The following is a 25,142-nucleotide window of genomic DNA, read 5'->3' on the forward strand; positions in this document are numbered from 1 at the left end:
AACCTCTCAAAATTTTAAAATTTAATTATGATCCCATTAAAAAGAATATTTAAATTTCCTCTCTGAAAATATTTAACATCCAATATTAATAGTTTTCAGTATTATTTAAAAAGGAACTTTAAATACCTAACTGAGAAAAGAGTTATAGTTCGAGGACCAATTTTATAGCTAAGCCATTAACATTTATCTAATGGTTAATATATCATTTGATACTTTCAATATTTAATTTTGGTACCTAAATGTTTTTTTCCCATTTTGATACATAATTTTGTCTTTTTTATTTAATTTGATACCTGAACCAAACATCATGTGATCTAATAAGCATTTAATACTATGCTCAAGTAAAAAAAAAAACATAACTATTTAATTGGGAAAAAAAAGCTTAGGTATCAAAATGAATATCGAAGCCAAATACAGGTACTTAAATGGGATAAAGAAATCCTCAAGTATCAAATTGAAAAAAATCCAAATACCAAATCTAATCTAAGTTAAACTTAAGTATCAAATTGAACATTAAAAACAAACTCAGATACCAAATAGTATATTAATCCATTACCGAATGCTGTATTTATATACGAGTCACCGCCGATCCCCTAAGAAAAGAAAACAAGCAGACCAAGCTTTTACCTGAACAATGGAAGCAAAGGTAGGGAAATTCTTCGATTCAGTGACTAATTTCTTCTCCGGTTCAGATCAGCTTCCTTGGTGCGATGCTGATATCATTGCAGTAAGTTCTTTGATTTTTGCCCTTTTCTTTATTTCATTTTTGTTGGATTTTTCTTTATTTTTTGTGGTTTGTATTAATTTTCTATATTTCTAATGGTTTTTGTTATACTTTTCGATATGTTTTGTGGGTTTTGTATTTATTTTTGGTCTTTCTTCTCAAAGAGCTTTGTTAAATTTTAGAGTAAATTCATATAAACAAAAGCAATTTTAGTGGAAATAAACCCTGTAAGTAGTCTTTGTTGTTTAATTTTTAGATCAATCTTAGTATGAGTTATCTTGTTTTTCTTTTTAATTAGTGGTTTACTGAAATTTCTGCATCATAAGGCAATTTCATGTACTGGTTTCTTTTATGGTTCACTGATTGATTATGTTGTATAAAGTGAATGCATTGTGCTCGCCTTTATCCGATCCGATCTCGTTCATTTGCGTTATCCGATCCTTGTAGATTTTTGGAGACAAGTATGTATTGTGAAAAAGAGGGAGAGACTGAAAATACTCTAGGGCAATTTGGATTGTAGATTCGGATATCCAATCCATTTTTTGCAGATTCGAATAATATTCGGTTTCGGGTTTTAAAATTATTATCTGCTGTGGATTTGAGTGATATGGATAGATACCGCCAATATCCATTATCTGACTTTGCATTGCTTATTCAGATAAGGATGCGGATTTGGGTATCCTACCCACTGCCATTCCTATCGTGGGCTGTAGTATTGTGAAATTGGAACCTCTTTTTGGCCTTAACTTTTGGTTGTAACCTTACTGGTTTTGTCTTGAAACCTTTGTATTATGTGGAATTGGAACCCCATTTTGGCCTTAACTTTTGTGTTATGTGGAATTGGAATTCGGAATGTTTGGTTGTTGCTTTGTCTGCTTTAAAAACTTGTTATATTTATTAGCAAAGAGAAATGTACCGATAAGGGTTGAACTGATGAAAAAGGTTTGTAATGGTTGGTTTTAAGGTACTTGAACTAACTCATGGTTGGGGATTTCGTTCTCGATTTGATGCATGTTTATTCATATTCACCACATCAAGTTGCTTTTATCTTTTCTACTGCATGATGGATGATTGGGTGGTAAGTTCGTCAATTTGGAGTCATGTTTAAAACCCCATTTTGTAGTTTGGTGACCCGACAGTAAATGCCCTGGCTTTGTATACACTGGTAAAGACTATATATATCGATTTGATCTTTTTAATTTTTTGTCTCGAAAATCATTCTCAGGGATGTGAAAGGGAGGCTGCTGGGGCTGATAATGGTTCTGATGAGTCAAAAAACGAATGTCTCACACGTTTTTCATGGGCTCTTGTTCACTCACGACGAACAGAAGATGTAGAACGTGGGATAGCTATGCTCGAAGGTCAAATAAAGTTTCCATCTTCTTTTCATCTCATCTTCCTTTTAGACTTTTTTTGGTTGCAAGCTGTTGTTGAGGTCTATTGCTGAAAATGTTTACCTTCCCTGATATGTTAAATTAAAAGATTTGTTGTTTGCAGCTTCAATAGCCAGCACTACTGATCCACTGAAAATGCGAGAGAAGCTTTATCTTCTGGCTGTTGGGCATTTCCGAAGAGGTGACTATTCGAGGAGCAGAGAGCTTGTGGAGCAGTGTTTAATGGTTGATATTTACTACCCTTACCTTTTCTTATATTGTTACCCTCTATATATGCATGCCATATTTTGCATTTTTCTTTCATGTTTCACCTGCATATACGTAACAGAAATCATTGAACGTGTGAATTAAACATGCCATGTTGTGTTCGTTGTGTTATTTTTGTATTTATTAAACATGCGTAGTTTGTATTATGTGTAAAATTTCAGGGTCTAATTCAACTTATTGTTTTCATCCCCTGCATCATTGGGTTTTTCTTGTAAGATTATGTATTCAAAGAGAAAAATTTTCAAATTATCTATGTTACTCGCATTTGAGTATAAGTGTCAGATATCTGTATGTGTTTGACACCGTTTTGTTCGATTTTATTCAAGTTTGTTTATATAGTTGGAAGATCCTTTCAAATCTGGAACACGGCAGGTCAACTAAAATGTAAAATGAAGAGTTCGAACTTCAAAGTTACATTTTTTGGATTTTGAAGTGAAAGTTGTTATCAATTTGTCCACATATATTAACATGTTTTCCATTGAATTTGGCAGATAGAACCTGAATGGAGGCAGGCACAATCTCTGAAGAAGGCAATCGAAGATCGAATTACAAAAGGTAATTCAGCATTTATGTTTGTGGTGTAAACAAGACATATATGCTCTTGAGCTACTTGAATTTGTTCCAGAAGAACTTTAATTCAGTTTGGTCATTGTTGAGCTGAGCTTGAGCTCGGTTATGAGGCAACCAAGTTTGAGTAGTAGAAGTACCATGAAAACCCTTGTACTAGGAGTTGAATTGCATTTTGCCTCCTCTATTAAAAAAATAACAAATTAGTCCCTATACTAAAAGCTTTAATTGGTACTTTTGTTAAAATTTTCATCTATTTCTACTGTTAAAAACCGGTTCCTGTGCATAACAGTTTGGTTATTCTATCAGTCATGCTAGTTTTTAATAGTAAAAATGATTAAAATTTTTAACAGAAAGGACGAGTTTGCTTTTTGATCTAACTAACTATTTTTTAGTAGTAAAGGAGGTAAAATGTATCTCCTAGTACAGGGGTCTTTCCACGGTACTTTTACCAATTTAGTATCTTAACACCTGATTCAAGTGTCTTACAAGCCTAATCGAGTTATTTTCTTTCTTTAATGAGGTATTGAAAGAAATCTTGATTTGAACTCAAAGTTCAAACTCAAATAATCGTATCTGAAAATGAAGTTAAGCTCAAGTTCTGTTTTTATCTCGGATCAAACACAAATGATACGAATGTTTTTGATGCAGATGGTGTGATTGGTATTGGCATTGCTGTTTCTGCTGCTGGGCTGATTGCTGGTGGCATTGCTGCTGCTCTTTCACGAAAGAAGTAACGCCCCTGACCCAAGCCCATCCCTGATCCCGACCATCTCATGTCGTATCATATGTAATATCTGTTAGGAACAAATCTTGAAAAATATTTTCAATGATACATCTTTTTATTTTCTCATGTACCTAAAAGGCTTGTTTCGATCATATTTGTTGTCTTATCTTGTGATATTTTAAGTTTTATTTATGTAGGATATGTATTATAGTTTTTTAATAAATTATAATTCTTTTATTATTTGTTTGATACAAAACGATTTTTATCTTTAAAAAATATATTTTTATTGAATGAAATTATTTATTTTTATTGTAAATTTAAAGTAATTAGTTCAAATAAATAGAATAAATGTTAATAATTTCTTACAAAATGATATTTCACTTTTTACATGTTCATGTTTTTATATTATGTTGATATTAATTTTTATTTAAATTTTAATTGTGTTTCCTATGCCATGTCCATATTATTATTAACTAAAAAGTGGACATAAAAACTTAATAAAATCAAGTATAACCAATAATTGAAATTATATTCAAAATTATAATAATAAAATAAATAATAATAGTAATATATGAATGGCAAGTTTATAAAATAATTGAAATCATTCGAATTACACATAATTACATATATTTTTTTCGAATAAGAAATTCACCCTGAAATAAATTAAAAATCAAATATTAATCTCACATTAAGTCGATCTTCCTCCTATAGTCATGGTCTCTTCTTCTTGGACCTAAAACCTGCCATTCATAAATGCAATTTTAAATTAAAATTCTTAATCTACATTTTTAATTAGATATATTCAAGCACTTTGATAGTTATTATAGAAATTATCTCGTTTTTTATCATTTCGTAGAAGCTTTTATAAAGTTTTTAAACTTTACAAATAAGAAAAAAAAAGAGATGGGAATGTAAATTAAAATTATATTAATATTATAATGGATAAAAAAATAAGGATGTAAACAAAGAGAGGTCAAAGAAGCTCGAGCTCCACTTGAAACTCAAAGTTCGGAGCTCGATTTGACATCAATTAATTTTCATTTTTAATGTTCAAGCTTGAATCAAGGTACAAAATCAACTTGTTCAATTGAGCTTGTCTACCTAGTGAAAATAAAGCTGCATTCAAATACTCGACTTCAAACTTGATTATATATAACCATGCTCTAATCTGAGTTTGAAATGGAATTTTTTAATACTAAATAAAAACAAAAAAGCTTGATTAAGATCATGAACTACTTGAGTCAAACATTAAGATACTTGAATTCCATTAACTCGATAGCTGGAGATAAACTCAACTATACCAAATTTGATTTCCTTTAAGAACTGATTAAAAAATAAAAAAGCTTGACTAGGTTCATGATTTACTCTAATCAAGCATAAGCATAGTCAAATTCTATTAGTTTGATAGTTCGACCTCAACTTAAACATATCATATTTAAGTTCTTTTTAGTCGAACTTAAATAGTTTGTGAGCACACATATCTTAATTATACTTATTTTTTGAACATGTTTACCTCGTAAAATCAAAGTCCTATGTAGATACTCAACTTCAAACTTTATTATATATTAACCAATCTCTAATCGAAGTTTGAATTGAGATTTTTCAATACTAATTAAACAATGTCAAAATCTGCATTTAATACTTGTACTGTGCAAAATTTGTGAAATTAGTACCTCTACTCGAATTTGCTCAAATTTAGTACTTATACTTTTTGAAATTTAAAATTTTGATCATGACACTATTTTTCTCTATTTGAAAAGTCTGATGTGATTTGTAGAATTACATAATAAAAATACATTTCAGTTTCTAAAAAAATTGCCAGCACATGTGCACCACATGTCAAAAATTAGTAAAGATCGGGTTTTTAGGTTTTTCTGGCATGTGCCGCACATGTGCTGACAAATTTTTTTAAAAGTCAAATTGTTTTTTTTTTATTATTTATAATTTTACCTCAATATTTATATAAATATAAAAGTCACATCAAACTTTTTAAATGGAAAGAAATGACAAAAATAATGTCAAGACTAAAATTTTAAATTTTAAAAAGTACAGATACTAAATTTGAATAAAGGTACTAATTCCACATGTTTCGTATAATACAAGTGTTAAATGTTGAATTTGACTTTTTTTACTAATAATTAGGATCGTGATCTACTCCAATTAAGCATTAGCATAGTCGAATTCTATTAGTTTTATGGCTCGAACTCAAATCAAATATACTATATTATTTGAGTTTCTTTTAGAGCAGAACCTAAGTAGCTTATGAACACATGTATCTTAGTTATATTTTGGTCTAAATTTGTAACAATAATTATATTTTTACTTCAAGAATAAAGAAAATACTATCTCATACATGTGAAGGAGATAAAAAAAATTAGGTGAATAAAAAAGCATACCATTTTCTTGGAGACAGTGGCATTAAGGTCACCTTTCCAACAACTTTGATCCATTTCTTCTGTCTGCCAAACCTTGTTTAGCTTTGGAGTGCTTAACTCGTTTCCCGTATGAAATTCAATCAAACTCGGACATTGACTCAGTGTTACAACTTCCAATGATGGGAATTTCAAGGCATAACTCCCAGAGTCAAAATATAGGACATTGGGCAGTTTATTTAGCTCCAAACAGACAAGTTTACTGAAAACAATGTCTGTCAATGTTTCATCTTCATCATTTGCAACAATTTCAGTCACTTCATTACATTCTCTTACACTCATTTTGGTGAGTTTTGTAAGTGTTTTGGCAGTAGATGACGAAATTATATGCTTCACACCATGACATTTCCATATATCCAAAGTGGTGAGATTTGAGAATGATGAAGATGGTGGTGCCAAACTGATCAACCTGTTACAATTCCAAACTACCAGAGATTCAAGATAGGAAGGAATTAGGTCCGGTCTCGAGTTTGGTTTCCATATATGACGCAGATTCGAAAGGAGTACCAACTTCAAGGTACGAATTCCTGATAGTGTCCCGAGAGGTTTTCTCGGATCGCCGACCAGTCTCTCGGATGGGAAGAGCTCTCTGAATTTACAACAACCAACATAAAGGTTGTCTAAATTGGTGAAGTTTTGGATGAATCCAAATGGTAAAATAGCTGATTCTTGATGATAACAATGCACTTGCAGAACTTTTATACTACTGAATAGGTCAGGTCGAAAGACATTTTCGTCGCTTAACATTGAGATGTCTCTACTGTCTAATGTAAGTTCATCCAAGTTTTGAACTACCTGTAGCAAAGCAGTGAAAAGAAGCAAATCAATAAACTCTAACAGGGAGGTAAGATTAATATAAATAATGTAAGGCTTCTATAAGTTCTGCTATGTATGCATATATGTTACCTTTTCAACCAAGAAGAGCGGCTGAGAAACAGTTCGTGTCTGCCTAGTTCCAAGAAGTTCTGAAGTGAACATCTTCATATCACCATAATGGTAGGTCAATATTCTTTTTAACATCGGCCATTCAGTTGAATGAACTCCCGGATAGAAACTTCTGAGTTTTTCGAGTCTCCAAAGTTGTAGAAAGGCTATTTTAGGGAACACGAATCTAGTTTCTGGTTGAGGAGTTACATCCATTGCAACAATCTGTTCCACCCCACAAGTGTCTATTTCAAGACTTTTGAGTTCCTGGAGGCCTCTTGCAACCGAGGCCGGAAATAGGCTTTTCAGACTCTCAGATCCGAAAACATATACAGAGGTCAGATTCTTGAAACTGATCCTTTCTTGGGGATCCTTACTCCACACATGTTTCAACTGTGGTAAGTTAAACAGGTACAGTTTCTTCAATGGAATTGCTACCTCAGTCTTGTTTTCTTTGATATTGAGCCTTTGGAAATCGAAGACTTCTTCCAATGAAACACAATCATTTATTACCAGAGTCTGCAACCTTTGAAATTTTTCTACCATATTAAATGGAAATATGGTTTGTAGCTGTAAACAGTACTCAACTTCCATTGTTTTCAGTTCACTAAAGGAATTTTTGGGTAATTGATCATTCCATAACATTTTCAAGCTTCTCAAGTGGGAGATTAACATCTTCTCCAAGCTAGGAAATGCTGCCTGCATAATAAATTGTAATGATAAGAATTTGTGAAAACAGTAGTAGTGGAAAGCAAATAAAATAACTCACATTTTCATCGAAGAGAGGTCGAGTTTCGTTCTTCACAAAGTTGGAGATGAATGTCCCTAGTTTAGGACAATGCTCTATCTGCAATTGTTTCAAGGAAGGAAACTGAACAGCTTTTCCTGAGCAGAATCTAGTCAACTGTGGAAGGCCTTTTATCTTTAAGGAATGAAGATTTGGAAACAATATTTTCTCCATCCTTCCCTCCATTTTTGTTTCTTCAATTATTGCCTCGACTAGCTTGCATTCACTTATTTCTAGATGGATCAATTGCTCTAAACTGGCTACCATAGAGGATGATAGTAGAAATTTCAGATTACCACAATCCTCCACAGTGATGCTGGTTAAACTTTGAATGCAATTAGGGACTGATAAAAGCTGCTCTTGCCATATCTGTAATGTGCTAATTGAGGACAATTTCAAGTTCTTTAACTTGGGAAATGTGACCTGAAAAAAGGAAAAAACAAAGAACCCTTCTATAGTTTCCTTGAGTAGAATATCTATGCTTTTTGTATATAAGAAAACAAAAACTATCCATATCCATATCCATATCTCTATCTATATATCTATATATGCATGTGTGTGTATGAGTTTCTTCATTCACTGCTCCTTGAATATTGATGAAAACACATATAAGAAAAATGTCATGCCTCTAAGGTATCTTGGATTTAACATGCAATGTAAATGACAAATACAAAGAAGGATAATTTAGAGATAAGATCCCCTAAAATATTTAAGCAGTGAATCTGAGGCTATGATATGAAAGCATGATGCATGATACAAGCAAGGATCTTTGATTCTACTCTCTAACCATTTTGTAAAATATAGAAAAAACAAGAGAAATACCTTGTTATTGAAGAGTGTTGCAGTAGTACTGCTTGCATTGAAACTGATAAGCTTCGGTAATTGTTGTAGCGTCAAGGATTGCAACTGCTCAAACTCAATCGTGGTTGTTGTTTCATTGTCACCAACATCCCTTCCTCTTCCACCTGTAATGATCTCTACCATGTTTTTGCAATCTACCACTTCAACTTCTTGAAGTTGTTTAAGGCCTCTGGCAATGGAGAATGAAAACAAATTCTTCAATTGACCGCAACTTCCCACATTTATCACTCTCAACTTGGCAAAGGGTTGCATTTCAAGCTGAGCATTACATATCTTCTCCAAGTTGATCAAATTATGAAGATACAATGACTCCAAGACAGGAAAAACATCAAGAGTAACCTTGTCAGTCAAGTTAACGATATGCTTTAGTCCCAGACCATTTTGGATATGGAGATACTTCAGCTGTGGAAAGCCTGTTGTACTCTCATCCAAATCATATAACAAATCCTCAACATACTTCAGTTCATCTAGATACAAAACTTCAGTTCTCTTTACCAGTATTTGAACCCCATCATTCATATGAATGCTTTCATTGAGCTTGAGCTTCAATATTCTTGTGGCTTCATGCTTATCTGACCAATCCCATGTGTTTCCTATCAATATCTTGAATCTTTGCAACTTCTTAAAGAAGAATCTCTTCGGCATATTACGATAATCAGGAATATGCAAGTTTAAACTGGTTAGATCAGGTAAGTGATTCAACTCGCTGAGGCTAGCATGGCGCTGTGTTGTTTGTTCATCCTCCCATTGAGCAAAACTGTTACCGATATGTAGTTCTTCCAGTCGAGACAGGTTTGATATTACATTAGGGGGAATCGCTCTCAGTTTGGAGCAATTATCCAAGTTTAACACCTTTAGCTGAGTCAATTCCCCTATTTCTTTAGGCAACTCTTCTATGTTGGAATTGTTGAAGCTAAGGATTTCGAGTTTCTTCATCTTTTCAACCATTGCCATGTGCTGCAAAACGCATGACTCCAAACATAATGTTTGAAGGTCTCCCAATGAACTGAGTGATGAAGGCAACGATGACAAATGCTTCATTCCTTTCACGTCTAAGACTTCCAATGCTTCCATCTTCGAGAAGAACTGATCTGAGATTCTCAATTCGGGATTGTTGTCGTAAAGTTGAAAAACTTTAAGTTGTGGACATTCGAGTAGATCAGGAAGTCTAACAAAATCGTTGTAAAACAGAGAGATTGCAGTGCAGTTTCTTAGCCTACCAGCATTCGGCAACTCTCTTTGTCCAATTTCATTTCTCATCAAGAACCTTTTTCCGTCCCTGGATGCTATTGATGCAGCAACTTCTCGAATCACTTCATGCATTGCAAATTCCTCAGCCATTCGACCATCAAATAGTAAACATGAGGATTTGAGGTTTTGTACCAATCTGTGTAGTCTCTGAATCGCTCCTTCCACTGTTGTAATTCCTTGAAACAAACCGAAAGCCGTACCATATTTCAACATGTCGAAAATGGTAGGCTTGTATGGCATAAGACTACAAAGCTGGAAAGCAGATTTAAGTTCATCATTAGCTAAATGATTGAAACTCAACTCTACAGCCGAGGAAGGATGAGTCGTTAGCTGTTTCGAAGCGGATTCCCATTCAGAGAAATCCTTCTTCTTCAAGGCATTTGCAGTTGTTACAATGGAAAGTGGTGAGCCCCGGCATCCCCTACATACATCATGAGCTTTGGACCGTTCACTGGGATCTTTAACTCTATGACCGACCATTGTATCGAACAGATTCCAGGCTTCTTCTTCTTTTAAAACATCGACTTCGAACGATTTGTCAACATTCATTTCAGAAAAGACATTGGGATCTCTTGATGATAGCAGTATCTTACACCCTCTATGCTGATGATCTCCAAATACAATTCCAACATCATTCAACTTTAAACTTGTCCGAATGTCATCCAAAATTACCAAAACATTTTTCTCCTTACTCAATCTATGACTTAGCTTGGTGGCTCTTCCCGGAACTGACTCCTGTTCAAATTTGAGACCAAGACAGTCTGCAATCTCTGCTTGAATGGTCTCAACATTTGGTGTCTGAGTTACACTTGAAAGAGCTACCCAATCAAACACCTTGTTTGCCTTAACCATTTTAGCCACTTGTGTGATGAGTGTAGTCTTCCCAATGCCAGATACACCATACACACCAATGACCTTCAAAGTAGCGTCTTTTAGTGCCACCAGAACCTGGTTCACAACCGCCTCTCTCGATTCAAACGCCATGTAACACTCCGAGGGTGTCGCCCATCTCACCTGTGGATCAAAAGGGTGAGAAACTTTGTCTTTGAATCCACTTGCTTCATCTAGAAGCTTGTCAATGAACAATCCATCCTCCTCTGCTTTCTTGCTGACGTCGTACCGGTACTTCAAATCCGGACACCAACCAAAGAAACACTTAGGTTCCTCACCCAAGGCTTTCTCAGGCTCCTCAGCTATGGGTCTAGCTTCGTCCTGCCAGTCCTTCACCACCTGTATGATTTCTTGACCGTTTCTTGTGGCAAGAGTAACATCAGATTGCACTTGCGCCCATCTGGATTTCAGTTGCCTAACTTTACTGTCACGGTTCGCAGCCTTTCTCTTGTACAGAATGATGAAACTAGTTTCACGTTTGATGGGTTTAATGAGACCTCTAACAAGGGTCCAAGCTATATTAGCTTCGTCCATTTTTTTTTTATTGCATAAACAATGTGGAAAAGCAAAAGAATAGAGAAAAATGAACGGCAAAGTGAGAAAGCAAATGGGGCTAAGAAATGGCAGTAGAGAATGTTGAGTTGCCTGTTATTAGCAACAAATATATATGGCAGAATTGTAGTAAAATTCAAGCTACCATTGTTCTTTACTTGTAGTAAAATTCAAGTTACCATTGTTCTTTTTCTTACAGCCCGATCATCTTTGCTTTGGGGAAAGAAATCCCTTGCTTTTTTTCATAAATCTTCCTTTTAGTGCCTGTCAAATTTTGTTAGTTTTTCATAATAATAAATAAAAGTTTATTGGGAGGGGATCGGCTGTAAATTCAAAGTTATGGGCAATCCTTCATTGTCTTGGAATGGCACATAGTAGAGGTTGTGATAAAATAATTATTGAAGCTGATTGTATGATGGAAGTGGAGATGATTAAGGGGGGATAGAGAAGTATGCCTTCAATGACTATAGTCAGGAAAATAAAGATGTATCGACATTTTGTGGCTGTCAAATTCTAATTTGCGCATAGGGAAGAGAACATGATTGCCGACTAGTTAGCAAGAACTTACTTTTAGATCGATATTCCATCATTCCATATTAAGAAATTACTTTTAGAAGATAGAATAAGAGATATCAATGTAAAAATAATTTGAAATAAGGTAAATCATTTCTGAAGCCTAAACCCGACAACTATTTTCACATAAAAGTTTAAACTTTTTTTTATCTAAGTTAATCTATAAAATTGACAATTATTTTCACATTATAGCTTGAACTTTCTTTTGTCTAAATTAATCTCTAATGTGAGAACAATTACCAAATTCAAACCCCACATAAAAACAATTATCAAGCAAAAGGACTAATTTAGACCAAAAAAAAATCAAACTCCAATATAAAAACAACTACTTAGTTCAGGCCCTAATGTAAAAATAATTACCTAATTCAAGCCCAAGTGATTTAACCTTAAAACAAATTTAAAAGAAAAAAAAGTTAATTTGATGTGAATTCTTCGTTTCTTGCGCTTTTAGCAATCTTATTTGCTACATGCAACTAACGAATATTATATTTTGTGTTTAGCATGTCTTACCTATAGTCATTGCTCAAAGCATATTCTAAGCGTTAGTTAAGCAAATGAGTACAAATATTAGGCAAAAAGCTGCAAATGAAGGCTAAAGCATAATCACCACTTGGGATACCACTTAACAAAAAAAGAACAGGATGAGGTTGCCACAGAGCAAAAATTGAAAAATTCCATAATTCCAGTAAATTTCAAGCACCAAATCTTAAAATCTCTTGTTACAAATTGATTCTCGTAATAGAGTTCAAGTTAGTATCTTCTCCTAGGACTCCGAGAGCGATGTGTCCGTCCGGCTCTGCAAGGTAAAGAGTGTTGTTAGATTAAGCACGACAGGTTTCATCCAGCAGCTAAAAGTATCTATCTTCAAACAGAAGAACTATGGCATTTGCACCAAAACAGTAATAACATCTCACTCTAACTTGAGTTCAATCAGTTCAAGTTGTGTAATACGGAATGCAGTGCAAAGAAAAGTACCATCAAACATACCTTTTGCACAAAGTTGATATCCATGATCAGGGGCAAAGCCAAGAATTTCTTTGGGAGGCCAGGATTAAGTTATATATTTTTAGAGAGCTAAAATGCAATTTCACCATTGTATTGCCTTATAATTTTATAATTTGGGGAGACTACAACTTTACCATGTATTAAATTATAATTTTATAAATTTTGGAGCTCTAAAACAAAGCTTTCCCATTTTAGGGGTCAGGGCCCCTGCCTGCACCCCTCCCCTCGCCCCTGTCCATGTTATCTTTCGAATCAATTTAGTTTTAAAGGAAAAGAAAATGCTTAGGCTAAGTTTCGAGATTTGGGCAAGTTTGGCAGGCACGTAGCATCTACGTTGAGCTAGTCTAGGTTGTACTAAGGTCATTTGAAATTTGGATTGCTTCAGTTCAAGGCTTAACATGTTCTGGATTTAACTTTGGTTGGATAAATAAATCATCTTTTCACCAATTATAAATGATATATTTAACAGATCAAGCAAAAGTCAAAAGCATATTAATAGAGGCAAACCTCATATTTTTTCTCTTAGAGGCTCCAACACTGGGTCCATTGCTAAAGGCCCAATCAACATTCATAGTCTGCGTAAGAAGTTCTGCTCCATCCATTGCAGATATGGCATTCTTTGCTTCTTCAAACTTTTCATATTCAATCAGTGCATATCCCTAAGTGGAAACATGCACGTTAGTTTTGCTTGAACAAAAATATAATATAATAAGAAAATACTGCAAAAGAAGGCAAAAGTTAGTCAATGAATTGCCCTTTGGATTCTTATCTTCAATCAATGCTATAATATAACAGTATTGAAACACGACAAACTAGCATTAGGTAACAATCTATAGTGGTTAGAAGCACTGCTAAACTGCACAATATCTAATGATTAAACACAATCCATATTCTCTACTGCACATAGATAACACAAAAAGAAAAATGCTAAACATGCAGATACATGGCCGACACACACACACATGCACGTGCAAGAAAACACATAGTTGCCTGAACCAATGGTCACTAAGAGAGCTACATCACTTTACTATATTGCCTACCTTGACAAATCCAGTGCGACGATCAAGATTTAAATGCAAATTCTTGATCTCACCAAATTCACCAAATGTATTGTGCAAATCATCCTCTTGTGCTTCCTCATGTACACCAGTGACCAAAATTATCCATCCTTCAATAGCTGCACATTGATGAATGATAAATAAAGAAAAGATTACTACATGAGGAAACTAGTTTACAAACATAAAGGAAAATCTCATTTCATTCCTGGACGCAATTGCTTGTCTTGATTTGACAACATGTAGCAAAACAAGGGTTGTCCACGGAAAGGTTGCAAGCCTCTAAAATAGCTGGATAGGCTGAAAATTAGGTTCAAAGATTACAATATAAAATGTCTAAGGCACTCAATTTGGTGGTTGAAACATGGAGCACCAGGTAATTCAGTGCTCAAGCAACAGTATAGGGCTTTAAACCACAACAATGGAGAATCACTTGACACAACCTATCTAGAAACAACAATAAAAAGAGGGGAAACCAAGAAGAATAATAGAGGAGAAGCAGATATAAAAGGGGAAGAGAAAATAGAAAGATGAATTAGAGAGGAAGAGAGAGACTTCAATATGTATTTTCTTATATTTGCTATACAGGTCATCCTACGATATATATCAGTGTTCACATTTAGCTAACAAATTTAATGATACTGCACCTTACGAATCTGAGACTTAAAAGGTTAAGAAGTTCCAACAGCCCAAAAGACAACTCATTTGAACTTAATGATATTGCACTTTATAATTCATTGGATGTGCATAATGTGAACCAAAAACTCGTGAAGCATCTGCCATCAAACTTGTTCAAGTCTCATAAATGAACTGAATATTTTTCTTCTTCAGTCAATATCCCAATAAAGCATGCTCTCTTAATAATGGGTTTCTATGAAGTAGAACATATTTAGAAATCATCCAAATTATCCAACTTAAGGAATTGAATTTAGGAACCCGATGTTTAGAAGAATAGGAAGTCCCAAGTTCCAACAGTCCACAAGACAACTCAATTTGAAGTCAAATTTTGAAATAACATGTTAAACCTCGAACCAGAGATCAAGGCTATGTTGGGAACATGAATTTGAAGATCGGTATTTCATTTTCTACATAAATTGTGAGAAAGAATGAAAGATATCCATTCATTATGTAAAAGTTAATTGAGATTCAATATGATTATATATTTGAAAGTCACAAAAACACTAATTTCAAATTCACTATCAAACAGGCATCCAAACAAATCTATGAATTTGGGAATAATTATGAGCAATACATTTATATGTGTTTTAACAAAAAATACTTACACCCTTTTTGAAATCGAAGTTCCCAAAGGCTAACTAAGGTATTTATTTTATAATGAGATATTTCTTTTCACTAAGTTTAACCTTTTAAACCATTTAGTAATCAATAGCTTTTACTTGAAACCTTTTAAAGAACTTCAGAAAAACTAACACTTAATTCTTAGAGTAAACACACTCACCATTGCACAAAAGAAATGAAACCAAAACCCTATTCATGCTTTAACTGCCAAATTTCCGAACTAACTTCAACCAAATTTATTCTAAAATTATTGAAAAAAAAATTAGATCAATTTAGTAATTATTTTATCCTATAGGCTACAAAAAAAATCTAAAAAATGGAGACAGCATAGATAAACAGAGAAAGAAAATTTAGGGTTTAGCCGAGGTACTAACATCTCTGTGGACCGGGGCCGCCGTCAGAGCCGAGAGAGTCAAAGTCGCGGGAAGCGAGATGGGAGTGACGGTCGGCGTCGTCCTGGCGGAAGCCACGGCCTTTAGTCTTCTTAGGGCCAGAAAGAGAAACGGAAGCGCCGCCAGTGATGGCAGACTTGAGCTTAGGCATGGAGACTTGAGGTGATGCGTCACCAGCGGCGGCGTCCTCGTCCATGAGGTCGTCGTCCTCCGGCTCGAAATCCACGGCCTCCACGTCAGCACTCGCCATCACGTGATTTAACGTGCGATTCTTCCCTTATTTGCTATCACGAAATGAAAATTTTCTTTTGAGGTTTTTTATTTATAGTAGATAGTTTTCTAAGAATTTAACTCTTTTAACTGAATTTACTCTTTACCTTTCCACTATTATGAATTTATTACTGTGTTTGTGTCTAAGCCCGGCCGATTTGGGTCGGATTTGGGTTATTTTTAATCAACCTATATTTTTACTTTTATAAATAATAAAAATTATAAATATTTATATTTATATTAATATATTTTATAATAAAATTTAAATTAATTTTTTGTTTTTTAAACTGTAAAATGGGCTTTCAGGATAGGCCACACTTAGTTTATTATTGCATATATTTAATGTGTTATTATTATACCTGTTCATGGGTTGGGTTATTTGTCCAAACTTGAAAGTCTGTATGAAATTTTGGAGAATTTGGATAAAAATATTAAGCTTGAAAAATAAGCTTAGGCAAAAAAATTAGGTTCCTTTAAAATATGGGTCAAACTTGAATATTCCCGAGCCCGGCCCAACTCGTTTTTAAATTTATAATACTTTATATTATGTAATTTGCAACACATTAAAAAATAAATCTATACTAAATATATAATACTACTCTAATATAAACATCAAAATAAAGTTAACATGACTATATAAAAAAATTCAATAAATAAAAAATATATTATTAAATATTAAAATAATATAATATAAATATTTTTAAAAACAATTAAAAAATAATATGGGCGGACCCAAAATGGGTTTTGTTAGTTTTTTGTAAATATGGACAGGTTTGGATAAAATTTTAAGTCCATATTTCGGGTTAGGCTTAGACAAACATAAAATATGTTAATATCATGTTTAGGCCCGGCCCATAAATACTTCTAGTTATTAATTATTTGTTTCAAATAATATATTTCATTATTTTTATATGTTATTTTTAAATATAAATTTGTGTTCTAAATTGTTTTCACACATATCCATGTGTAATAGAATTTTTAGTATTGTATTATTCTTATACCTAATATAAAATGACTTTTTAAAATCATACACATCAAAGTTAAACCTATCTAATCATATTCACATTGCCATCACAATGTTGGCAATGTTGGCAAAAGATGAGGCCTTAAGATTTTGAGCATTAAGTTCAAGTCCCATCATATATAGATGTCTCTTGTGAATTTTCTCCTAGATTATTTTTGGTTTAAATTTCACCATATGTGAATTCTGTCTAAATTTATTGTGGTATATGATTGAAAATATTTCAATTTTTAGTCTGTCAAACTTGTATTGGGTTTACTCTTTCAATTATATATACACGAATGAGGGATCCACGTACATTGGTGTAAAACTTAAAGGGTTTTATACTTTTACGTAACTTTTTATACAATTAATATTTTAATGATTCAACTGTCATATTTAATGTTCTGTTCATATAAATCAAGCATGTCAAGTTTAATATAAAATAAAAAAGCATAAAGATAAATTTAGCCCTTAACGTTTACTCATTTTATCATTTTGTCCCTTATTCTATTTTTGGGGTCATTTTGACCATCAACCTTTAAATTTTAATCAAATTGAAATTGAATGGACTTGTAACAGCCTGATTTTGGGCCTAGTCGGAACAGTGGTTTCGAGACCACTATTCCGAGGCCAGAGAAAATTATTTTAGTATTATTTTATGTGTTATAATATGATTTTATAAGTGCATGTTAATTTTGGTATATTAATTTTAGCGATTTCTAGTCCAATTTCGAAAAAGGACTAAATCGCGTAAAAAGTAAAAGTTGTGTTTTAATACCTAAAGGTGTTAAATTACCTTGTATCTTAAATTGGGGGTCTTTAAAGTGAAATTAGGCCATTGAAAGTGTGATGGCCGGCCATGGGAGACAAAATAGTTGAAAAGTCAAAATTAGACAAAATAGTTTTATTATTAACAAATAATAATAAAAAAGAAAAAGAAAAAGCTATCATTTTTCTATTCCCCTTCACCGAAATATGCAGCAAAGAAAGGGTTTTGAAGCTGGAAAATTTCAGCAACATATTTCCCTTGCTTGTAAGTGATTTTAATGTCTTTGCTTGATGATTTTTGTATTTTTGGAACCCCTAAAGCATAAGCTTTCATAAGAGGGGATTATTTTGCAAAATGATGAAGAGTCTAAGGTTTTACCATGAGAGTAAATGTGTTGTTTTCTGTGTTTTTATGGAAGATTATGAGTCCTAGTTGTCTAATAAACAACTTTTGTGAAAGAAATTGCATGAAAATACCTTTTAAAAGGGGCAAATTGCTAAGTTGTAAAATGAGTTGTAAATGTGTAAAATAGTTAAAATTATGAGTTGCTATAGTTATGAAAATGGTTCATCTAGACTCAAGGAGTAAAGGAATGTGATAAAAATTAATTTACGAGCATTGGGGCAAAAGTGCAAATATGCAAAAGTTTAGGGGTCAAAATAAAAATTTATAAAAATATGATTTTTAGACCCATATGAATATTGTGACTGATTGGTAGGCTAAATGTGATGTTATAGATGATGAAAATTGAGATTTGGACCTAGAACGGAAAGAAATCGATTTATGGACGAGTATGTCTTTTTACCTTTGTGGTATCGAGGTAAGTTCATGTGTAAATAATGTAACACAATTGTTATTTTTAAGTTATTGATGTTAAATATATGATATGCTGATTTTTATCATGAAATATATGCTTTGTGGTTATTTTCGAATAAAATGCAAGTTATGTGTATTATCTGTTAAATATAAAGTGCTACCGAGTATTGGTTTCGGTATTTTACGGAAGATGGCAAGGATATGTGTTCAAGGAAAATCCCGTTTGAACCTTAGAAATAGATTAGGATACAAGTGACATGTCACTAGGATGGTTGAGCATCCGAACTCGTTGAGTTGAGTCTGAGTTCACTTATGGATGCGAATGTTCGAACTCGTTGAGTTGAGTCTGAGTTCGTGAGATGTAACTAGGCATCCAAGCTCGTTGAGTTGAGTCCGAGTTCACTTATGGATGAGAACGCCCGAGCTCGTTGAGTTGAGTCTGAGTTCACTTATGGACGGGTTACATGGTAGCTTGGCTACTTATGTGGCACTTATGTGCAAACTTTCCATGTATCCGAATTATATTCCGATGTGTTCAACGGGTAAAATTCTACTCAAATGGTGGAATACTCGAGATGAAAGGGACATATTGGTAAATGTTGTGAAATGGATACTTTGAACAGGTATGTATTTAACCCTTGGGTTGAAAACTCGACATAACAACAATATGGTAAGATGGTAAATGAAAATGTGATATGAATGTCTTGGTGATGATTATTCAAACGATGTTGTATTAATTTTGTGAACAATGATCATAAATGAGTAATTTAGCCTTGACAGATTTGAGTTACTGCAGTAGTGTAACTTTGAAAATACACTAAAAATAGTGGAAAATGAGTTAGAGGCAGAATAATATATGGGATTAAAGCTCAATGAGTCTATTTTCACATGAAAGAAATAGGGGAAGAAAAAGAATTCCATATTGTGTGATATTGAATTCTTGTGAAACAGGGTCTGAATGAATTCGAGATCCCCTATCCTAACTTTAGAAATTCACCAAAAATTGTAAAAAAATTATTAAGAGTTATACCTTACATGCATAGATTCCTTATTGAGTATATTTTTATGGGAAATAAACGGCATGGTCGTTGGAATTTTTTACAGGGAGAAATTTAGTTTGTAGTTCACAGGGGTCAGAGTGGTCATACCCTGAAACAAGGGAGACTTTAACTAATAAACTGTACTATTTGGCTTAACCAAAAATTCTGGAAATTTTATGGAAGAAAGGAAAATAAGTCTAGTTTCAGGAAAAATTAACAGAACTTAATTTGGAGTTTCGTAGCTCCAGATATAAATAATTTAGTGACTGTTGCTCAGGAAGACAGCTTGTAGTGAACTTGAGAATATGTTGTAAACATTGATAAAACAAGTTAATGAGTTGCTTATTGTTTTCATATGAACTTACTAAGCGAAAGCTTACCCCCCTTCTTTCCCATGTTTTTTAGAGTTTCCAGGTTAGCTCGGGTTGGAGGCCGTCAGAGATATTATCACCCTATCGAGTTAATGTAACAGCCAAATTTTTTAGTGGTGTCGGAAACAGTGATTCAAGATCACTAAATCTGACAAGTAAGTTTAGAAATTTTAACAAATAATAATTATAGGCCAAGCGTGAACTTAAAAGAATTATTTTTAATTAGTGAATTTTGCGATTTTAAAAGTATTAATCAGGTAAATTTGGTTGAAAATAAGGTATCGAGACCTCGGGTTTATAAATCGAGCCATAAATATTTTTATAAATATTTATGGAGTGTTATTAAGTTAGTATTAAAGTTTTGTTAGAAAATTTTAACATTTGGTTAGTCAATTAATTAAAAAGAACTAAATTGAAAATAGTGTAAAATTTATTAAATTGTGATTAAATAGTTTAAGTGATTAAAAAGGAGGGATTTAAAAGGCAATTGGACCCAAATTGTATGGGCTGGACGGTTGGGCAAGAAAATCAGCAAAAAAGACAAGGAGAAACAAGGGCAAAATGGGAAATTTTGCAAATTAAACATATAAAACAAGACAAATTTGAAAAATCTAGAGATATCATCATTTTTCTTCAGCAAAAATGCCATGGGATGTCTGAAAGCTGCTGGTTTTTCATGCTTTGACATATGTGAGTTCAATTCTTACCCTTTTCTTTGAGATTTTATGTTTTTGTGACTTTTACAATTAGGTCCAAGTGTTTAATTCATTAGTTTTTGATTTTATGAACAAAATTAAAAGCTATAATTGATAAGTGTTAGCTGTTTATGATGAAATAAAATGAATTTGAAGCTTTGATTTTGTTGTTTGATGATTTTATCAAGTAATTTCAATAGAAATTGATTTTAGGACCTAATTGTGAAAAAGTTGTGAATTAAGGTTTAGTGTTAAAATTCTGATTTTCAAAGATTGTGTAATAGTTTAGAATGATGGAATAAAATGTTAATTGAGAAAAATTAGCTTAATAGATGGGCTAATTGAGCAAGGACTGAATTGTATGACCTTTGAAATTTAGAGGAAAATGGTAATAAACATCTTGAACTAAAACAACATTGGACAGCAGAAGTAGACTAACTTTGAAAAATCACCATAAATTGTAGAAATCGAATTAGAAGATGAATAAAATATTAAATTAAAGCTTATGGAGCCTAGTTTTTCATAGAAGAAACAGTGTAAGCAATGGATTTGTAAATTATGAGATATAATGAATTTTGTGAGACAATGTTAGAATGAATTCGGGTTCCCCTGTTTTGACTTTGGAAAATCACCAAAAATTGGAGAAAATTAATTAGAGTCTAAAATTTATATTCTTAGAATCCTTAATGAGTCTATTTTCAATAGAAATCAATGGAAACATTATCTGAGTTTTGTACTGTGATATAATTAATTTTTAGTGAAGAGAGATCAGAACTGTTGGATAGTGAAACAGGGGAAACTTAAATGAATAAACTGTACTAATTGGCTAAACCAAAAATTCTTAAAATTTTATGGTGGAATGATATGTGAGTCTAGTTTTAGGGAAAATTTATGGATCTTAATTTTGAGCTCTGTAGCTCGAATTATAAATAATTGAGTGACTATGACTCGTGTGAACAGATTGATGTGAGCATTAATAAGTAAATTGTGAAATCGTACTTACAAGAATGTTATATACATTAAGGATGTGGAATGGAGAGGAGGAGGAGGAAAAATATATATGAATATTCAGTTAGCATGGTTAATTTGCATGTTTTAAGCTCATGGACTAAATTGAATAAAAGTAAAACTTTAGGGGACAATTTTGTAAAAAATGTCAAAAATGACTAAATTGAAGGGAATAAATTGTTTTATTATCTAAATTAATAAATTGAATGAAATTATCAATTTAAGATTGGGTGAAATTTGGGAAAATGGTAAATTACCAATATGCCCCTAAATCTTGGTATTTCTGCAATTTAGTCAGGTAGGTTCGGATACCCTGAATGAGCATGTAAATATGAAAATTTAAGTATTGTATCGTATTTTATATGATATTTTGAATTGAATATATGAAAAGGATGTTGCATGAAACATGAAAATGAATACTAAATAATATAAATTAATTGAAATTATTCTAAAAATTTCGGTAATGCCTCGTATCCTATCCCGGTCTCAGGTACAGGTATGGGGTATTACAGTTAACGTTATCGGAGTAAGTAAACTCAAGTGACTCGAGTCTATGGCATGTATAGGGTTTTAATGTGAGTATGTAATATTATGATTTAGCCAAATGCATTGGCTTGTTATTAAGGTAGTATTAGTTATGTAAATTGGCCTATGTCGGCTAATATCGTTATGGGCCCATATGATTATTCTTATGCATTTATGTTATTATTTCTTGTGATGTGGCTTACAACATGTATGCCTAGAGATTGAATTGAGATTCATTGATGAGCTAGTAACTAAAGTAGGATTAAGTGATTGGTAAATAGTTAATAATGCTTCATGAATGGTTTGTGATGCAATGATAGTTATGTCTAGTATGTGGTAATGATATGGGCAAATTCTATAATATTTATTGTATAAGAAAATAACTTGAGCATAACATGTTTGTAGATGTTTAAGAGCTCATTTATGTCACGTTGTACGTTTTTGGATAAGTATGTATCTATGCATATGGTGTGAGAGTGATAAAAGGCTTAATAATTAGCCTATTTCTGGCCACACGGCCTGAGCACATGGGCGTGTGAAGCCTTAACGCAAGAGATTTTTTTTAAGTTTTTTCATGAGTTCTCGATTGGGTCCCGAACCACTGCAGATGTATGTTTTGGGCCTCGTAAGCCCGTATATGGGACAAATTGTATGTGAAAAGAAAAGTTTTTAACTATTTGAGATTTCATGGCCTTGTTTAGTATGAAAGTGTTAGTAAAAGTCAGGTAGCACCTCGAACCCCGTCCCGGCGTCGGATGCGGGCGATGGGTGTTACATTTAGTGGTATCAGAGCATGGTTTAGTCGGTTCTCGGGCTAACCTAGCGTAAGAGAGTCTAGCTATACATGCCATAGTATTACTCGTGATAGTGTGATATCTCTCGGCCCTAACAAATCTGTTGATTAAGACAGGAATGAGTTCCAACCGAGCAAATCTTGATAGAGATAAGAGTAAAGTTGAGATTATTGAATCATGCTTATGATATGCTGAAAATTGGGAAAGGTATGAAAAGAAATCCATGATTTTTTTTATATGAACTAGTTTTCATTATGTGATACTCTTGAGATAAAGAATGTGAAATAGTGGAGTAAAACACAGTTAAGTTCTGAAAAAACGCTTTTATGCATGTTAGTATTCATACGATGTTAAATGTCCAACTTGATTTGGCCAAGTGTTTAGGAAAAGAAAGAAATTTGCTTGAAATGACAGAATGTATGTATGAATGTTTTTATTGCATGATTAATAATCAGTATATACATGAGGTTGACATTTATGTCTAGATTGATGAAGTCAAGATGCAGTAATGTTATGCTTTATAATCTCAGTTACAGAATCATAAATGTCACAATAGCATGAAAGTTGTAATGAAAGATCAAATTGGGTGGAACGCAAGAAATGAGTACGATCGTTCACTAATGAATTGACGGAAAAGACCATGGTTGGACCATGGCAATACATGAGATTTGTGTGCCAGTGTAAGACCATGTATGGGACATGGCATCGGCATTGAGACGAGGGCTAGTGTAAGACATGTTTGGGACATGCATCAGCCACAGTATGAGAGCCAGTGTAAGACATGTCTGGGACATGCATCGGCCTCGAGATGTTAGCCAATGTCAGACATGTCTGGGACATGCGTTCGTTACGAGATGTGCTAGTGTAAAACATGTCTGGGACATGCGTCAGCACGGTTACATGTGTCAGTGTAAGACCTGTCTGGGACACGGCATCGATACAGATGGATGAGAGCTAGTACAAGGCCATAGTTGAACTATGGCATCAAGTAAACGATGTACTCAAAACCATAAGACGTTCTCCAATTTGATAAATATTGGCAAGTGATTAAGACTAAATATGGGAGTTTGATAAAACATTAAGGGTAATTTGAAAAAAAAGAAATAAAAGTTTGAGTTATGATAAATTCACTTATGTTTAGCTAATATTCACACGAAATAAAGTTGCATGTATTACTGAGATATGTGAAAATGTGTTCATAACAAGTTGGAAATTTGAAATGTTTGAATCAATATGCGTATTGTTGTTGAATATGTATTTGCTTGAGAGTCAAAAGTTTAGAGGCTTTACAATCTTCGCCCCCTTACCAGAATAGAGTTATACGATGAGATTCTCGAGAGATATGTTGCATAAGCTTGCAAAAGTGAAACTAAAAAGTATAATAATGGAATAGTATGGGATTAGTGAAGACAGAATTAGTTAGAGGAATAATGTCAGACTTGCACTGATGTTTGAGTATGTCGGATTCAATCAAATAAAAGTGATGGCTATCTTTCTCTTCTGAGTATTCTATGTTTTCCTCAATTCTGGGGAACACGTATGGTTATCCCTTTTGAATGGAAATTCTATCATACGATGATGCTAATGACTGTGATATTAGATGAAAAGCTCTATTGGTCCAGTTAGTTATAATTGACATTTTCCCCATCTCTTCATATTTCTATTCTGATATATTGGAATGAAGTTGATAGTAAAAAAAAAATCTATGTGAGATTATTCTGATGTTCTATTGATTATGGTTTATATATACGAGAATTATATTATCTCTATTATGAGAAATTCTAAAGCGTACAGACAGTAGTTTCCTTCTGGTTTTCTCTGAGGGATTTTTCGGATCATATTTATTATTTTCTTCTGGATTATATTCTCGGATTTCTGGTGTAGTTTTATATCTTGGAATTTCTTATATTGGCTTTTCTCTCGTTCTTGTTTCGAGAATTATCAAGCTTGGCTCATCTTTACGAGTAATCTTTGACTTGCGATATTAGAATCTGTTATGATTAAGCTTCTGGCTCGACCATAGAAGTGTGGGGATTTCAGTGTCGAGATTTCTTTAAAACTTCTGGGGTAAAGAATGGTTATTCTGCAAAAGTAAATCTGAGTTATGTGCATTTAAGTTTATTCTCTGGTTCGAGAATACCGTTACGTGT

At 33.1% G+C, this 25,142-nt stretch overlaps 3 protein-coding genes and 1 long non-coding RNA gene across 5 annotated transcripts; 2 read left to right on the forward strand and 2 right to left on the reverse strand.

Moving 5' to 3' along the window:
- Positions 1-538: 538 nt before the first annotated feature.
- On the forward strand, positions 539-3,916 carry LOC107939447 (mitochondrial fission 1 protein A). 2 transcript variants are annotated; one of them, XR_005907915.1, is made up of 6 exons: positions 539-727; positions 1,950-2,085; positions 2,222-2,343; positions 2,712-2,769; positions 2,877-2,940; positions 3,604-3,878. XR_005907915.1 is itself a non-coding variant. In XM_016872779.2 (5 exons), the coding sequence occupies exons 1-5, from the start codon at positions 635-637 to the stop codon at positions 3,687-3,689; spliced, it is 501 nt and encodes a 166-aa protein (XP_016728268.1). In that variant the 5' UTR covers positions 539-634; the 3' UTR covers positions 3,690-3,916. The 2 variants fall into 2 exon arrangements, 1 of the variants encoding a protein (XP_016728268.1); XM_016872779.2 differs by lacking the exon at positions 2,712-2,769 and having other exon boundaries at positions 3,604-3,916.
- Positions 3,917-4,243: 327 nt separating this feature from the next.
- Positions 4,244-11,528, reverse strand: LOC107939452 (disease resistance protein At4g27190). The gene is made up of 5 exons (XM_016872783.2): positions 8,645-11,528; positions 7,805-8,245; positions 7,018-7,734; positions 6,076-6,906; positions 4,244-4,419 (listed from the first exon to the last, which is right to left on the reverse strand). The coding sequence occupies exons 1-5, from the start codon at positions 11,357-11,359 to the stop codon at positions 4,363-4,365; spliced, it is 4,761 nt and encodes a 1,586-aa protein (XP_016728272.1). The 5' UTR covers positions 11,360-11,528; the 3' UTR covers positions 4,244-4,362.
- Positions 11,529-12,543: 1,015 nt separating this feature from the next.
- On the reverse strand, positions 12,544-16,121 carry LOC107939456 (RNA-binding protein Y14). The gene is made up of 4 exons (XM_016872786.2): positions 15,684-16,121; positions 13,996-14,132; positions 13,463-13,614; positions 12,544-12,746 (listed from the first exon to the last, which is right to left on the reverse strand). The coding sequence occupies exons 1-4, from the start codon at positions 15,949-15,951 to the stop codon at positions 12,701-12,703; spliced, it is 603 nt and encodes a 200-aa protein (XP_016728275.2). The 5' UTR covers positions 15,952-16,121; the 3' UTR covers positions 12,544-12,700.
- A 1,792-nt stretch (positions 16,122-17,913) lies between these two features.
- LOC121212661 (uncharacterized) lies at positions 17,914-20,052 on the forward strand. The gene is made up of 3 exons (XR_005907917.1): positions 17,914-18,007; positions 18,481-18,563; positions 20,005-20,052. It is a non-coding gene; the product is annotated as an uncharacterized lncRNA (long non-coding RNA).
- Positions 20,053-25,142: the final 5,090 nt, after the last annotated feature.

This window comes from Gossypium hirsutum, chromosome A13 (genome assembly GCF_007990345.1).
Source record: "Gossypium hirsutum isolate 1008001.06 chromosome A13, Gossypium_hirsutum_v2.1, whole genome shotgun sequence".
Taxonomy (NCBI): Eukaryota; Viridiplantae; Streptophyta; class Magnoliopsida; order Malvales; family Malvaceae; genus Gossypium; species Gossypium hirsutum.

Coding starts and splice junctions, on each gene's coding strand:
- LOC107939447 (XM_016872779.2), top strand. CDS start 635: ATGGAAGCAAAGGTAGGGAAATTCTTCGATTCAGTGACTAATTTCTTC. Junction 728..1,949: donor GCGATGCTGATATCATTGCA/GTAAGTTCTTTG, acceptor AATCATTCTCAG/GGATGTGAAAGGGAGGCTGC. Junction 2,086..2,221: donor TGGGATAGCTATGCTCGAAG/GTCAAATAAAGT, acceptor TGTTGTTTGCAG/CTTCAATAGCCAGCACTACT.
- LOC107939452 (XM_016872783.2), bottom strand. CDS start 11,359: ATGGACGAAGCTAATATAGCTTGGACCCTTGTTAGAGGTCTCATTAAA. Junction 8,246..8,644: donor CAACACTCTTCAATAACAAG/GTATTTCTCTTG, acceptor TCCTTTTTTCAG/GTCACATTTCCCAAGTTAAA. Junction 7,735..7,804: donor GACCTCTCTTCGATGAAAAT/GTGAGTTATTTT, acceptor TTTATTATGCAG/GCAGCATTTCCTAGCTTGGA.
- LOC107939456 (XM_016872786.2), bottom strand. CDS start 15,951: ATGGCGAGTGCTGACGTGGAGGCCGTGGATTTCGAGCCGGAGGACGAC. Junction 13,615..13,995: donor GTCGCACTGGATTTGTCAAG/GTAGGCAATATA, acceptor GTTTCCACTTAG/GGATATGCACTGATTGAATA. Junction 12,747..13,462: donor TCTAAGAGAAAAAATATGAG/GTTTGCCTCTAT, acceptor TTTACCTTGCAG/AGCCGGACGGACACATCGCT.